Here is a 12,617-nt window from a genome sequence, read left to right on the forward strand (position 1 = left end):
TTGCATCTAGAGTAGTGATTCTTAACCTGGAGTTCACACACCTCAAGTGGCTTGTGGATAGATTTCAGGGGACCTGTGAATTTAGATGGGGAAAAAAGTTTTACACTTTAATTTTCAATAATCTTGAACTGGAATTTAGCATTTTCTCCACTTGGGAACGTCAAGCAACAAATCATGTCACCAGATTGCTGTAAGAGGAGGCATGACAAAAAAGCAGTTTTAAGAACCCCAGTTTTAGATAGCCTGTTTAAAATGGCTTTCAGTTCTAAATCGATGATCTTAGATTTGTAAACATTAGGAGGTTAGATCAAATCTTAACTTTACAGGTAAAACTAGACATGCTTTGTTTTTATCATTAATGCAGATAATTTTGTGTAATGTATACGTTAGTATATTTTTCACTTCTTTGCTTTTAAATCTAAACTCTACTTAGTTTCAAAGTACTTTCTAACAGAATCCACTAAAATGATTGCAAAGGCAAACACTAAATATTGGTATACTATTAAATTCATGCCTGCACACAAATAAGTACACTCAACTCAGCACACTATTAATCTTTTGTAGTAGTACAAAAATATTTTAGGTCAGGTATTATCAACTAATGGCTGGTTTAGAGGTTTCATTTGTGCATTCTGAGATTATTTATTTGTAGGTGTCTGTTGCCAAATCAACAAGAATCAATGTAAAAAAAATTGGACTTTGGTCATTGAAGGGCATACTTTAATCATGTAGGTAAAAAATACTGTCATTAAGTGATTCTTGAGTATCTGTTTTCTGCATTTTGTTTATTTGTTTTGAGTTTGGCAGTGTAGCTCCACTAGTAAATCCAAGAAATATACTGAAAAATAAATTACCTCAATTTATTAGTAAATAAGAAACCAACATTCATTAAGCTGATTAGCCACAAATATTTTATAGTTTTATAGGAAGTGGTTAGGTTTCCTAAATTGAAAAATTGAAAGGGTACACAGGAATTTTAGGATCAAGGTACAGAGATCTATAAAATCCCATTAATTTTGGTTTAAGTAATTCTGAATTTGTGGTAATTTGGATAAAAGTTGAACTGAAATTTACAACAAGCAAATTCATGAGGAGAAAAAATTGCAGTAATTCTAAATGAGATACCTTAAAAATACTATTTACATCTAAACAATTGGCATGCCTGTAAAAATCATCTCTTATGTAATCGTTAAAGAATCCCTAGTGTACCCCAGATGCTTTTGTTTAAAATCTTCATATTGGTTGACTGTCTTAAGCATATCTAAATTAATGGGGGAAGATTGTATTCTTCATGCCACTTGCATTTTGTCTCTCTGTCTTTTTATTTTCTCCCGAGTAGTACAGTAATTTAGGGATTTTCTTAGTCATACCTATGTAAAACACTTAGGATATCCTGTATAACAAAAATTCAGTCTTTTGTGTTTGGATGTTATAGAACATAACATCTTTTAAATGGTTTTTAATATTTTAAAATAACAGACAAAATATTTAAATAGTAAAGATTTTCATAGATAGAAAACTTTTTTTCCTGCCCACTTAAAATCTAGTGCAGTGCATTTTAAAGATATTATTTCTTGCATACATATCTAATAGATTCCTTTCTTTTCTTTTTCTAGAGTAAATGTGTTTAATGGGCTTGCCAACAACAATATGGATGATTTGAAGATAAATACTGAGATTACTGGTGCTAAAGAAGAACTAAATGACACCAATTTCATCTCTGAGAAAGAGAGTGGTATTCTTAAACCACAAGAGTGTCAACTGTCATTTCAGAAAAACAATATATTGACTCTGCCTGAAGAGCTATCCAGGGACAGATCTGAAAAAGCCTTAAGCGGAGGCCAGTCTACTCCATTTATCCATGCTGGTGCTCCTACTGTTTCTAGTGAAAAGTTTATCTTGCCTAAAGGAACTGCTGTTAATGGACCAGTTTCACACTCCTTAACTAAGACTTCCATTATGAGTAAAGGCAGCATTTCATTACCCACTGGACAACCCATGAGTCAGCAAACAACAGATTCCTGTTCAACTTTGAAAGTGGCACATGATCCCCAGCTGTCCACAAAAACTACACCACAAAATTCAAGTCAACACCAAGTTTTATTTTTGTTACCTGATGTAGCACAGACTAAAAATCCCATCCATTCCATTAAGAAACCTACCTCTGCTTCAGTTGGTTGTGATAAACAAAAATCAGTAGGGAGTAGTGTGAAGTCAGATAGCACTTTAATAAATCAAATAGAGGAGTGTGAGGACAGTGAAAGTTTATTAGCAAAAGATGATTCTGTCAAAACATTAACAGGTATTTCCTCAGGTACAGATGATTTCAGATCAGGAAATGATACAAACTGGGATCCACAAAAAGAGTTTATCCAGTTTCTTATGACAAATGAAGAAACCATAGAAAAGTCGCCAGTTCACTGTAAAGTAGGGTTAGAGAAAAAGAGAAAAAGAAAAATGGATGTAAGCAAGATAACTCGTTATACTGAGGATTGTTTTAGTGAATCAAATTATATGACCACTAAATCAAAACTACTAAATGTAGAATTTCTAGAGCAAAGTGAAGAACTACAAATAACAGAACCACAGAAATACCCGTTGTCAAAAGTTAAGCCTGAATCAGCAGATGAAGACTTAGATGATGTGGATGCTATTCAACAACTGATTTATAGCCCAGATAAATGTGGAGAAGAGAGTTCACCTGTTCATACAAGCACTTTTCTTTCAAATACTTTAAAAAAGAAATGTGAAGAGAGTGATTCCGAGTCACCTGCTACTTTCAGCACTGAAGAGCCATCCTTCTACCCCTGTACAAAGTGCAATGTGAATTTTAGGGAGAAAAAGCACCTCCATAGGCATATGATGTACCATTTAGATGGGAATAGTCACTTCCGTCACCTCAATGTTCCACGGCCGTACGCTTGTAGAGAGTGTGGGCGAACATTTCGTGATCGAAATTCACTTCTGAAACACATGATTATTCACCAGGAAAGAAGGCAGAAATTGATGGAGGAAATTCGTGAATTAAAAGAACTTCAGGACGAAGGGAGGAGTGCACGGTTACAGTGTCCGCAGTGTGTGTTTGGCACCAATTGTCCCAAAACTTTTGTGCAACATGCTAAAACTCACGAAAAAGACAAAAGGTACTACTGCTGTGAGGAGTGTAACTTTATGGCAGTGACTGAAAATGAATTGGAGTGCCACCGAGGAATTGCTCATGGAGCAGTGGTGAAATGTTCAGTTATTAATTCTGATCTCGCTCAGAGAAAAACGCAAAAAAAGACTTCTGTGAAAGACCCTTTGACAGAGTCATCCAAAAAACCAGCCACGTACATGTGCAAGTTGTGTGCTTTTACTACATCTGCTCGAAATATTTTAAAAAAACATATGGAATATTTGCATCCATCATCATGCATCGATCCATTTGGGAGGCCACTACGATTAGAAAAAAAGGGGGATATTCTTGAAGAACCTTTAGATTTTGGCAGAACTAAGTCATTAGTTAAGGAACAGACACCCACATTTCCAAAGAACTCTGTTTTAAAACAAGATGTAAAACGAACATTTGCATCAGCATCTCAATCGAGCAGTTTTTCAAAACTCCATAAGAGGACACATAGAATACAAAAAGCTCGGAAAAGTGTCTCCCAGGCAGGTGTAAATGTGTGCAATCAAAATAATTCTCCTCATAAGACTGTTATGATTAAAAACAGCATTGACCAAAAACCTAAATATTTCCATCAGACAGGGAAACAAAAATCTAGTGTCAAAACAAGTAGTAACTATTTATATAGACACAAATATGAAAATTATAGAATGATTAAAAAGTCAGGTGACCCATATCCTTTGCATTTAAAAAAGGAAGAGGCCAGTTCTCTACATGTGTTTTCATCATCAGATAGTTCCCACAACAATTGTTTTATTATGGATTCTCATAATCTTGATCCAAAAAGGCCAGAAGATTTCAAAGACTATAGGCGTGTAGCTGTAAAAAGAGTAGTTAATGAATCTAAGATGGAAAGTTCTGTTGTAGGAGAGGATTTAGACTGCTATCCAGATTTTTTGCATAAAATGACTGTTGTTGTTTTGCAAAAGTTAAATTCTGCTGAAAAAAAAGATAGCTATGAAACAGAGGATGACAGTTCATGGGATAATGTTGAGCTGTGTGACTATACTACACAGTCTATGGAAGATGAATCTTACAGTGATGTTAATCGGGAAAATGTAAACTTATTCCCTCTCTTTAAAAATAAAGTAGAGGGTCAAGAAGCCGGAGAAAACCTTAGTTTTGAACAAAACGATGGCTTTTTTTTTGAATATTATGAAGATGCTGAAACTAGCAACTACTTACATGAGATACACGATCCTCAACATTTAGAAAATGCAGAAACATCATTGCCAAAGCATAACTCCGTTTTCCATTGGACTGATTTGTCTCTAGAGAAAAAATCTTGTCCATACTGTCCAGCAACATTTGAAACTGGTGTTGGGTTGTCCAATCATGTCCGTGGGCATCTACATAGAGCAGGTTTAAGCTATGAAGCCAGGCATGTTGTTTCTCCGGAGCAAATAGCCACAAGTGATAAAATGCAGCACTTCAAAAGGACGGGCACAGGAACTCCTGTGAAACGAGTTAGAAAAGGTGAGCTTTGGGATGGGCGGGCAGGAATTGCTGATATGTATGTAGTACATGGTCTCACACTAAGTGGATGTGAAAAAGGTTTTGCTTTGCTTTTGTTTCTGTTTCTGTTTATGGGAGCATGCAATATCCTGTTTTCCAGAGTAATTGATTTTAGGGTAAATAGACTAGCAATCTAAAAAAGTCTTTGACACGTCACATTTTTTTCCCCTCTAGCTATAGAGAAGTCTGAATCTGCTTCTGAGCACACTTGTCAGCTCTGTGGTGGTTGGTTTGATACTAAAATTGGGTTATCAAATCATGTGAGAGGACACCTGAAAAGACTTGGAAAAACTAAATGGGATGCTCATAAATCTCCAATATGTGTTCTAAATGAGATGATGCAAAATGAAGAAAAATATGCAAAAATTTTAAAAGCATTGAACAGTCGCCGTATTATTCCCAGACCATTTGTAGCTCAGAAACTTGCATCAAGTGATGACTTTTTATCTGAAAATGTTATACCTCTTGAAGCATACCGTAATGGCCTAAAGACTGAAGCTGTATCAGTGTCTGCATCAGGGGAAGAAGGGCTGAGTTTCCTAAGTGAATCTGATGAAACAAAAGCAGAACTGTCCAGTGGAAAAAAAAATCAGTCTCTAACTCTGATAGAACTTCTGAAAAATAAAAGATTGGGAGAAGAAAGGAATCCTGATATTTCTCCTCAAAAGATCCATAATCAAACTGCAAGAAAAAGATTTGTTCAGAAATGTGTTCTTCCATTAGATGAAGATGGTCCATTGATGTATCAGCCACAAAAAATGGATTTGACTGTGCAGTCAGGTAAGAGGAAGCTTATAATTGTATATTTTAAAAATAATATTATAAATGCTTGCTAGAATATACAGAATAAAAAAAAATTTCACTTGGGACCCCCTGTTCCATCTAAGCCTGTCTTCTTTGAAAAGCTCTACTGAATGGATAATTATAAAGTATGTTAATAGGCATATTAAAATAAATTAGTGCCCATCGTCATTGAATTCTATTTGTGCACCAAATCTTTCTGAGAGCAAAAAATTTTATCTTAAATTAAAATACTTTGAATAATTGAATGGATGGTATGGGGGATAGAAGGGCAGGGGGACAGCAATTTTTGGAAGATCTTATTGGTGCAAAACCAATATTTTACCCAAAAGACACACCAGTGTGACATTGTTATTGCTAATGTTATCAAGATTAAGTTATTCAGGTCACCACTGATCCCCTTTTGTTCCTATTATGCAAAGGAAAAATAAAGCCCACATACCTTTTAAAAATTGAATGAATTAATGTCTAGTGTATGCTATACTATTTCACAGAATCAAAATCTCAATCTCATTAATTTTTAGTTCTAGATCTTACATTAGTGTTGTAATGAAAAAGAAGAGATGACATTGCTTAGTATGTGCACCAATTGTTTCTTTCTTCTAACAAAATATATTGTATAACAAAAGACAACTGAAGATAAGTCAGCCTTACTTTTGGGGAGAATTTGTTTTCATAACTTAGGCTGTGAAGATCATTCCAGGTCATAGTTTGGATATATTAGAGTTTATATAGAAGTTAATATTGAAAGTAAGCTTGATAGTTGTTAAAATAAATGGAGTACTAAAATGAATGTCACTGGTAATAGAAATTAGTCTTTGAATTGCTGAAAAACATAATGTTGAATTGTTTGCCTGGAGCAGAAATTGAGTTACTTCAGATAAATGCAGACCTTGTGTTTTAAAAGTTGGCTGCTGTCTAATAGGCTTTTAATCTAATTAGTTTTGATCTCTTAACACTGTGTATTGGGTGTCTGCTTTATTAGTTGACTATTGATCAAGGTAATTTACTTTCTGAAAAGAAAGTGGGATTTTTTTGTTGGTATTACAGTGAAGTTGCTGAAACCAATTAAAATATTTTGGTAGAGAAAGGATTTTCTGATAACTTAGAAGTTTCCTATTGTTTCACCATCTTTTTTTCTTGTGATGACTCAGATGTTAGCTTGTTGTTCATTTATTTAGCACAAAGATTTTAGCAGAAAAAAAAACAAAACAAAACCCAAAACTTTAAATCATTAACTTTCATTATTGATTGCGCATCCAAAGTAATGAACATAAAATACCCTGAATAAAATGTTGTGTCTAACAGCTGTTCAGTGGTGTGTTTTACCACCTTTTCTTCCAGCCTTCATCAGAAGCCTAATTTAGTATTGAGCCTTTTACAGTTTTGTGGGTAAAACACTTTAATTACCACTTTGTCAACTAGACTTTTAAATTCTCTTTATTGGTAATGTTGTAAGCTTTGAAACTTCTCAACAGTACTGTGCTATTCAAATCACAAGATTGTATTTTAGGTTTTGGGAATGATCCGTGTAACACAGAAATATGAAGGAAAGTGATAAGGCTCTTCCCTTTTCAAAAGAACATGGGCTGGCTCTAAATACTCCAGAGATCATTATGGCTAACTTAACACCCCACACCCTTCCCAGTTAAATTAAGCTAATGCAATAAGCATTTTTCATAAGATCATGGATTTAGAGTTATCAGGGATCTCAGAAGTTATCAGGTCCAATCCAGCCTTTTCATTGAGAAAATGAAGGATCAGAGAGTTTAGGTGACTCTCCAAGGTAATACAGGATAGTAGGTGGAAGAGCAGGTATTTCAACACAGTCCTCTGTCTGTCTCTTAGGTCTGGAGATTGATATACCACACCCAACTCACTCAAATCATCTTCATGGGATACCTGCTTTTCTCATTTTCATTTCTTAAGAGAACTATATTTTAATTTTCTTTTGAATAAATATTCCTGTGAAACTTAGAACATTTGTAATATGCTTACAAGTGCACTTAGCTTTTCTAACCACTTGAGTAACTATGCACAGAAAGGGACAACACTTTTGATGGGTACAGGTATGTTTATTATAGATACCAGCAGCAAGTCAGTTTGATAAAATCTTTTTATTTTACTTGCAAATTTTCTTTTACTTGCAAATTCAAATATATATAATATACATATACATATATATGCATATATATATGTAGTTTTCTTTGATAAGCAGTGATTGAATTTGAGTACATATTAAACTTGAACAGCCTGCAAACTGACATGTTATCTTCTCCCTCCTTTCCCCATTTGGTTGTAGTTTACTTGTTTTGAGTATCAAACTAATTGTGGATTGTGTAACTATCAAAGTCAGTTATAATTTTTGTAGAATTCTGCAATGAACTATAATGAAAATAATTTTATGTGCATATTCCAGAGAGGTGAATCTTTTTGTTAAAATATAATGTAGCTTTGTTATTAGATAATTAGGGGAATTATTTTGAAACCACAAAATGGGAACAAATTGGTTCAATGTTTACATGTAGATATATATAGATGTTCATAGATATCAAGTGCTTTGTAAACCTTAAAGTGTTATGTAAGTGTTAACTATCATCAGTCTAGAATCAGGTCTAGAAGTTAAGAGAGCAAAGCATATTAACTTGACTTCTCATTAGAATTTTTTCAGGCTTGATGATTTCCAGAAACATTCTCTAAAGACATCTGTGGATTTAAGAGAGAGAGAGAGAGAGAGAGAGAGTGTGTGTGTGTGTGTGTGTGTGTGTGTGTGTGTAAAATATTTTTCTGTTATTTTGGTTTGGCTTTTAATCCAGTCTTGCAGATATATTTTTAAACTGTCTGTCAAAATACCATTATTGCCTTTTGTAATATGTTAGAAGTATATTAACACTCTTATTTATTAATTAGCTCTTTATTTCCTTAATGAGACTGATCTAAATTAAATTATCCCTTAGTCCAAAGGTCTTATCCATTGTGGAATTTATTGCATGGAACTGAAGTTGTATGATCAAATGATGTCCAGGGTGGGAATTTTGGCTGGATCCCACCTTCCCCTTGGATCATAGAGCTTGTGTTCAGCATATGCCTGCTTAGTCTTTAGCTCTTCCCTTCCTACTCTCCCTCACATGGCCCTTTCTTGTGCTATACAAGTTCTCAGCCTTCCATGCCCATACATGACAGGTAGACTTCATTGGGAAAATCTCTTTTCCTCCAGCATACCCACTTCTATCCCCCTTTACCCCTCATCATCTTTGGTTGCAGGAGGCACCCATGAGAGGGTGGTGTGACCACTGAATAATAACCACCACCACCTTTCATTTTCAGTTTGGATGGGAATATGTGAGTCATTCAGTATAGAAATAGAAATGGATAGGTTGCAACCTGTATTGCAGATATCAGTTTATTGATTTTTTTTTCTCCCATATCCTTTTTTCTAGTCATCCCTATTTCAGATGAGGTTACCACCATATTTCTGGGCACCCAGGTTCAATATTGACTTGTAAAATCTATTAGCCTTCCTTTCCAGCCTTATGTTACTCTCCTTATACCCTGTGGTTCAACCAAACTCATCTTTTTACTACTATTCCTCAAATTCATTAAAAAATACAATTAAAATAATTAATAGGAAGGTATCATATGATAACCACCCATTAAGCATAATCCTATAAAGAAAGCAATGGATTTATGTTAAACTTTCTTCAAAGACAAAAACCAGTGACAGTTCTCTTATGCATGTTGATTTTACATAATTATACATGTATACATAATGAATATGTGTACAGGGAAATATGACTCCTGTGGAAAAGCTGTTTTATTCACTGACTTAAATTTTATATCTTTCAATAAAAAAGTATTGTTAAAAAAATTCACCTGCTTGGCTAGTCATATTGAATATATTAACTGAGTAATTACTGACAAGCTATTTATTTCTGCGCTATTCCTTACGACATAATACAAGGCTTTTTCAAAAATAATGAAGTGTATTAAAATTATTCTCACTAAAATGTTACTAATAATACTTGTGAGATTAAAAAGATTTTTCACATCATTAATATATTTCAAATTGTTCATTTACTTTAATCTTATCCTTTAAAATTTTCTATTTATGTATGTCTTATAATATACATAGTATATTAGTGCAGGATGCATATACATAAAATATATACTCATATACATGTGTTTAATCATTTTATTTTCTTAGAGAGTTGTGTAATCAAAGAATTTTGGAGACCACTATCTAAAAGTTTTCTTTCTTTCTTTTTTTTTTTTTTTTACCCTTTTGAATCATTGCCTACTATTTCTCTTCTCTACTTAACTACTTTGTTCACTTCTCTTATTCCTAAGATTCAGACTTAGCTTGTTCTTGTATTAGGTAGACCAGAGGTAGGGAACCTGTTGTCTCAGGGCAACATGTGGCCTTCTAGGTCCTTGGGTGTGGCCTTTTGGCTGAGTCCAAGTTTTATAGAATAAATCCTTTTGTTAAGGGGCTTTGTTCTGTGAAGTCTGGATTCAGTCAAAGGGCTGCACTTGAGGACTTAGAGGGCCACGGGTGGCCTTGAGGTTGCAGGTTCCCCACCCCTGAGGTAGACAAATAGTTTTCTATTAATAGATTTTTAAAATCTTATGCTTCATTACCTTACTTGGTATTCAGGTGACTAGTATGTATTTTTTAGTATTTTGGGGGGTGCTGTTAGGTTGTATGAAAAAAAGGTGTTATAGCAATAGGAAAGCAAAAATTGGAAACTCCACTCTGAGGTTATATGGGTTCTTTTTACTATGATATAAAAGTAGTAGTGAATTCTAAAGGGACATTGGGATTTAGTTGAGAAATGATGTGGTGAAGTTGAGAACAGTAATAGACTAAGAAGAGCCCAAAGAAACTTAAGAACCTGTGTTGGGCTAGGGTACAGGTGAGGTCAGTGAACTCTTCTGTTTCAGTGGCTGAAGCATTTCACCTAAAATGTGCAGTCCATCACCCAGAATTTCATAAATCTGGACACTCCTTAGGGCTAGTTTGGCCGGAAGGCTTATTGTGATCTTTAAGGCAGCCTTGTGGTGGAAAGGGCACTGGGCTTAATCAAGAGATTTGGTAGGCCTAGTTCCTACCACTAATGAATCATATTCCTCTGGGTAAGGCAGTTAACGTTTCTGGGATTTGGCTTCTTTTTTTGTAAAATTAATAGGTTAGATTAAATCATCTCTCTAAGGTTCTTTTTAGCTCTGAGTCTTTAATTTTACGTCTTTCATTCTACTGCTGTCATGGAAATAATGCTGGATGAGAGTCTGAAAGACCTCAGTTCCAGTTGTACTCTGCCAGTTGGGTAATAGCTGTTTGACCATGGGCAGCTGGTCAGTTAACTTCTCTGGTTAACCCATTTTCTTTCATCTTCAAAAGGAGATTGGACTAGATTATCTCCAATGTACTTTTCAACTCTAAAACTGCGATCCATTTGGAGTTAGACGTTTAGAAATCATTGCATTAAAGTACAATTAGTCCAGTACAAATGATGCCTATTTAGTTGTTTCCATATTTTAGTAAGAGGGAAGGGATGGGGAAAACTAGAAGGGATTGAGTGCTAGGGAGGGGCCATACCACCCAGCCTTGCTGCAGGGAGGAAAGGGGGACAGGAGGAGACTCTGGAGATGATGAATCTTGGTAGACTTCTAGTTTGGCTAAGGTTTTAAGCGATTGACCTGCAACTGAAATGCATTTTCAGCATATGAATGTTAGGCATATGACTCTGTGATAACATGAAATTTTCTTTTAAACTGTGGGATTTGTTATTAAAGAATCATTTTTCTCTAAAGTATTTATTAATCAAAGTTTAATTGTAAATTTATAGTAAGGTAAGAGAATATTGCAGTTGGTTTAAATTACCCTTGCTTTAGACTATGTTTTCTACTATAGTAAATACAATATAATAATAATATAATACTTTGATTAAATTCTAAAATAAGGCCTCTGCCCTCTTATATAGTTGAATAAACTAGACTCATTATTCAAGTTCACATTCTTTTTTTGGTTGTTTTTTTAAGTCAATCAAATCAAGCATTTTTTTAAGCACGTAGGCTAAGTTCTGGGGATACAAAGAAAAACAAAAAAGTCTCTTTCAAGGAGCTTATGGGGGAGACCACATACAAACAATGTACAACCACGATTTTTTAGTATGTGTGTGTATGTGCATATGTATACACAATGCATACATGTACACACACGTGATAAGAGAGTCTTGTTCGACTCTTCGTGACCTCATGTGGGGTTTTCTTGGCAGAGATACTGGAGTGATTTGTCATTTTTTTATCCATCTCATTTTACAGTTGAGGAAACTGGGGCAAACAGATTTAAGTTGCAAAGGGTCACACATCTAGTAAATATCTGAGGTCAAAGTTGAACTCAAGAAGATGAGTTTTCCTGACTCCAGGCCCAGCACTCTCCTACCTATCCCATAGATAATCTTAGAGGGAAAGCGAATGAAAAATTGGTAACATTACGTTCATATTATCCACAACGTTCATATTAAAAATTTAAATATAAATATTTTGTTTGAATTTTTGTAATTGCCGAGTGTTAGAAGATTTCTTGACTAAATGATGTTCTCTTTAGTTGGCACCAGTAATACCAGACAGAACTCTATATAACAGATCAGTCATATAATTTGTTTGGTATTTAAAAATCATATAAGGAAGCTTTGTGAACAGATTAATTCAATTCTGGGGCCTAGAAACTTCTTTCCAAACTCTGTAACAGTTTCATTTAAGACAAAAACCTGTACTACCAGGGATGTAAGTGTATATGTTCATGATATTTTAAAAAACTTACTTGCTCCAAACTGCTATCTTTTAAGCTTGGCATATCTCCTTCAGATCTGATAATTTGCTGGGTTATATTCTTATTCTTAGAACATACAAGCTATTTTTAAAACCTCCTTTACTGTAGGCATTTTCTTGATTAGTTTTATTTTAGTTGTTAGTACTATCCAATAAGCACTGGTGTATTTTGTGATTTCCTGATAACATTTTTAAAAACAGTACTAGTTTGAATCAATTAATATTGAATGTTGAAAATTTCAGTCTTTTCTAACTTCAGATGTAGGGAATTTTACACTTTTGTAGTTTGTCTCTTAATATATTG

At 34.3% G+C, this 12,617-nt stretch overlaps 1 protein-coding gene across 2 annotated transcripts in view; it reads left to right on the top strand.

Moving 5' to 3' along the window:
- ZNF644 (zinc finger protein 644) overlaps positions 1-12,617 on the top strand; it is a 90,875-nt gene that overhangs the window by 61,914 nt on the left and 16,344 nt on the right. Inside the window, exons 2-3 of one of the 2 annotated variants that reach the window (XM_027838130.1) lie at positions 1,617-4,642; positions 4,856-5,461. The exons of the other annotated variant lie outside the window; for it this stretch is intronic. Of the exons in view, the coding sequence (XP_027693931.1) occupies positions 1,651-4,642; positions 4,856-5,461 (3,598 nt within the window). The 5' untranslated portion in view covers positions 1,617-1,650. The remainder of the gene's footprint in view (positions 1-1,616; positions 4,643-4,855; positions 5,462-12,617) is intronic. 2 annotated transcript variants of the gene reach the window in all.

The sequence above is a fragment of the Vombatus ursinus genome, unplaced genomic scaffold (assembly GCF_900497805.2).
Source record: "Vombatus ursinus unplaced genomic scaffold, bare-nosed wombat genome assembly UNPS02014825.1, whole genome shotgun sequence".
Lineage (NCBI taxonomy): Eukaryota > Metazoa > Chordata > Mammalia > Diprotodontia > Vombatidae > Vombatus > Vombatus ursinus.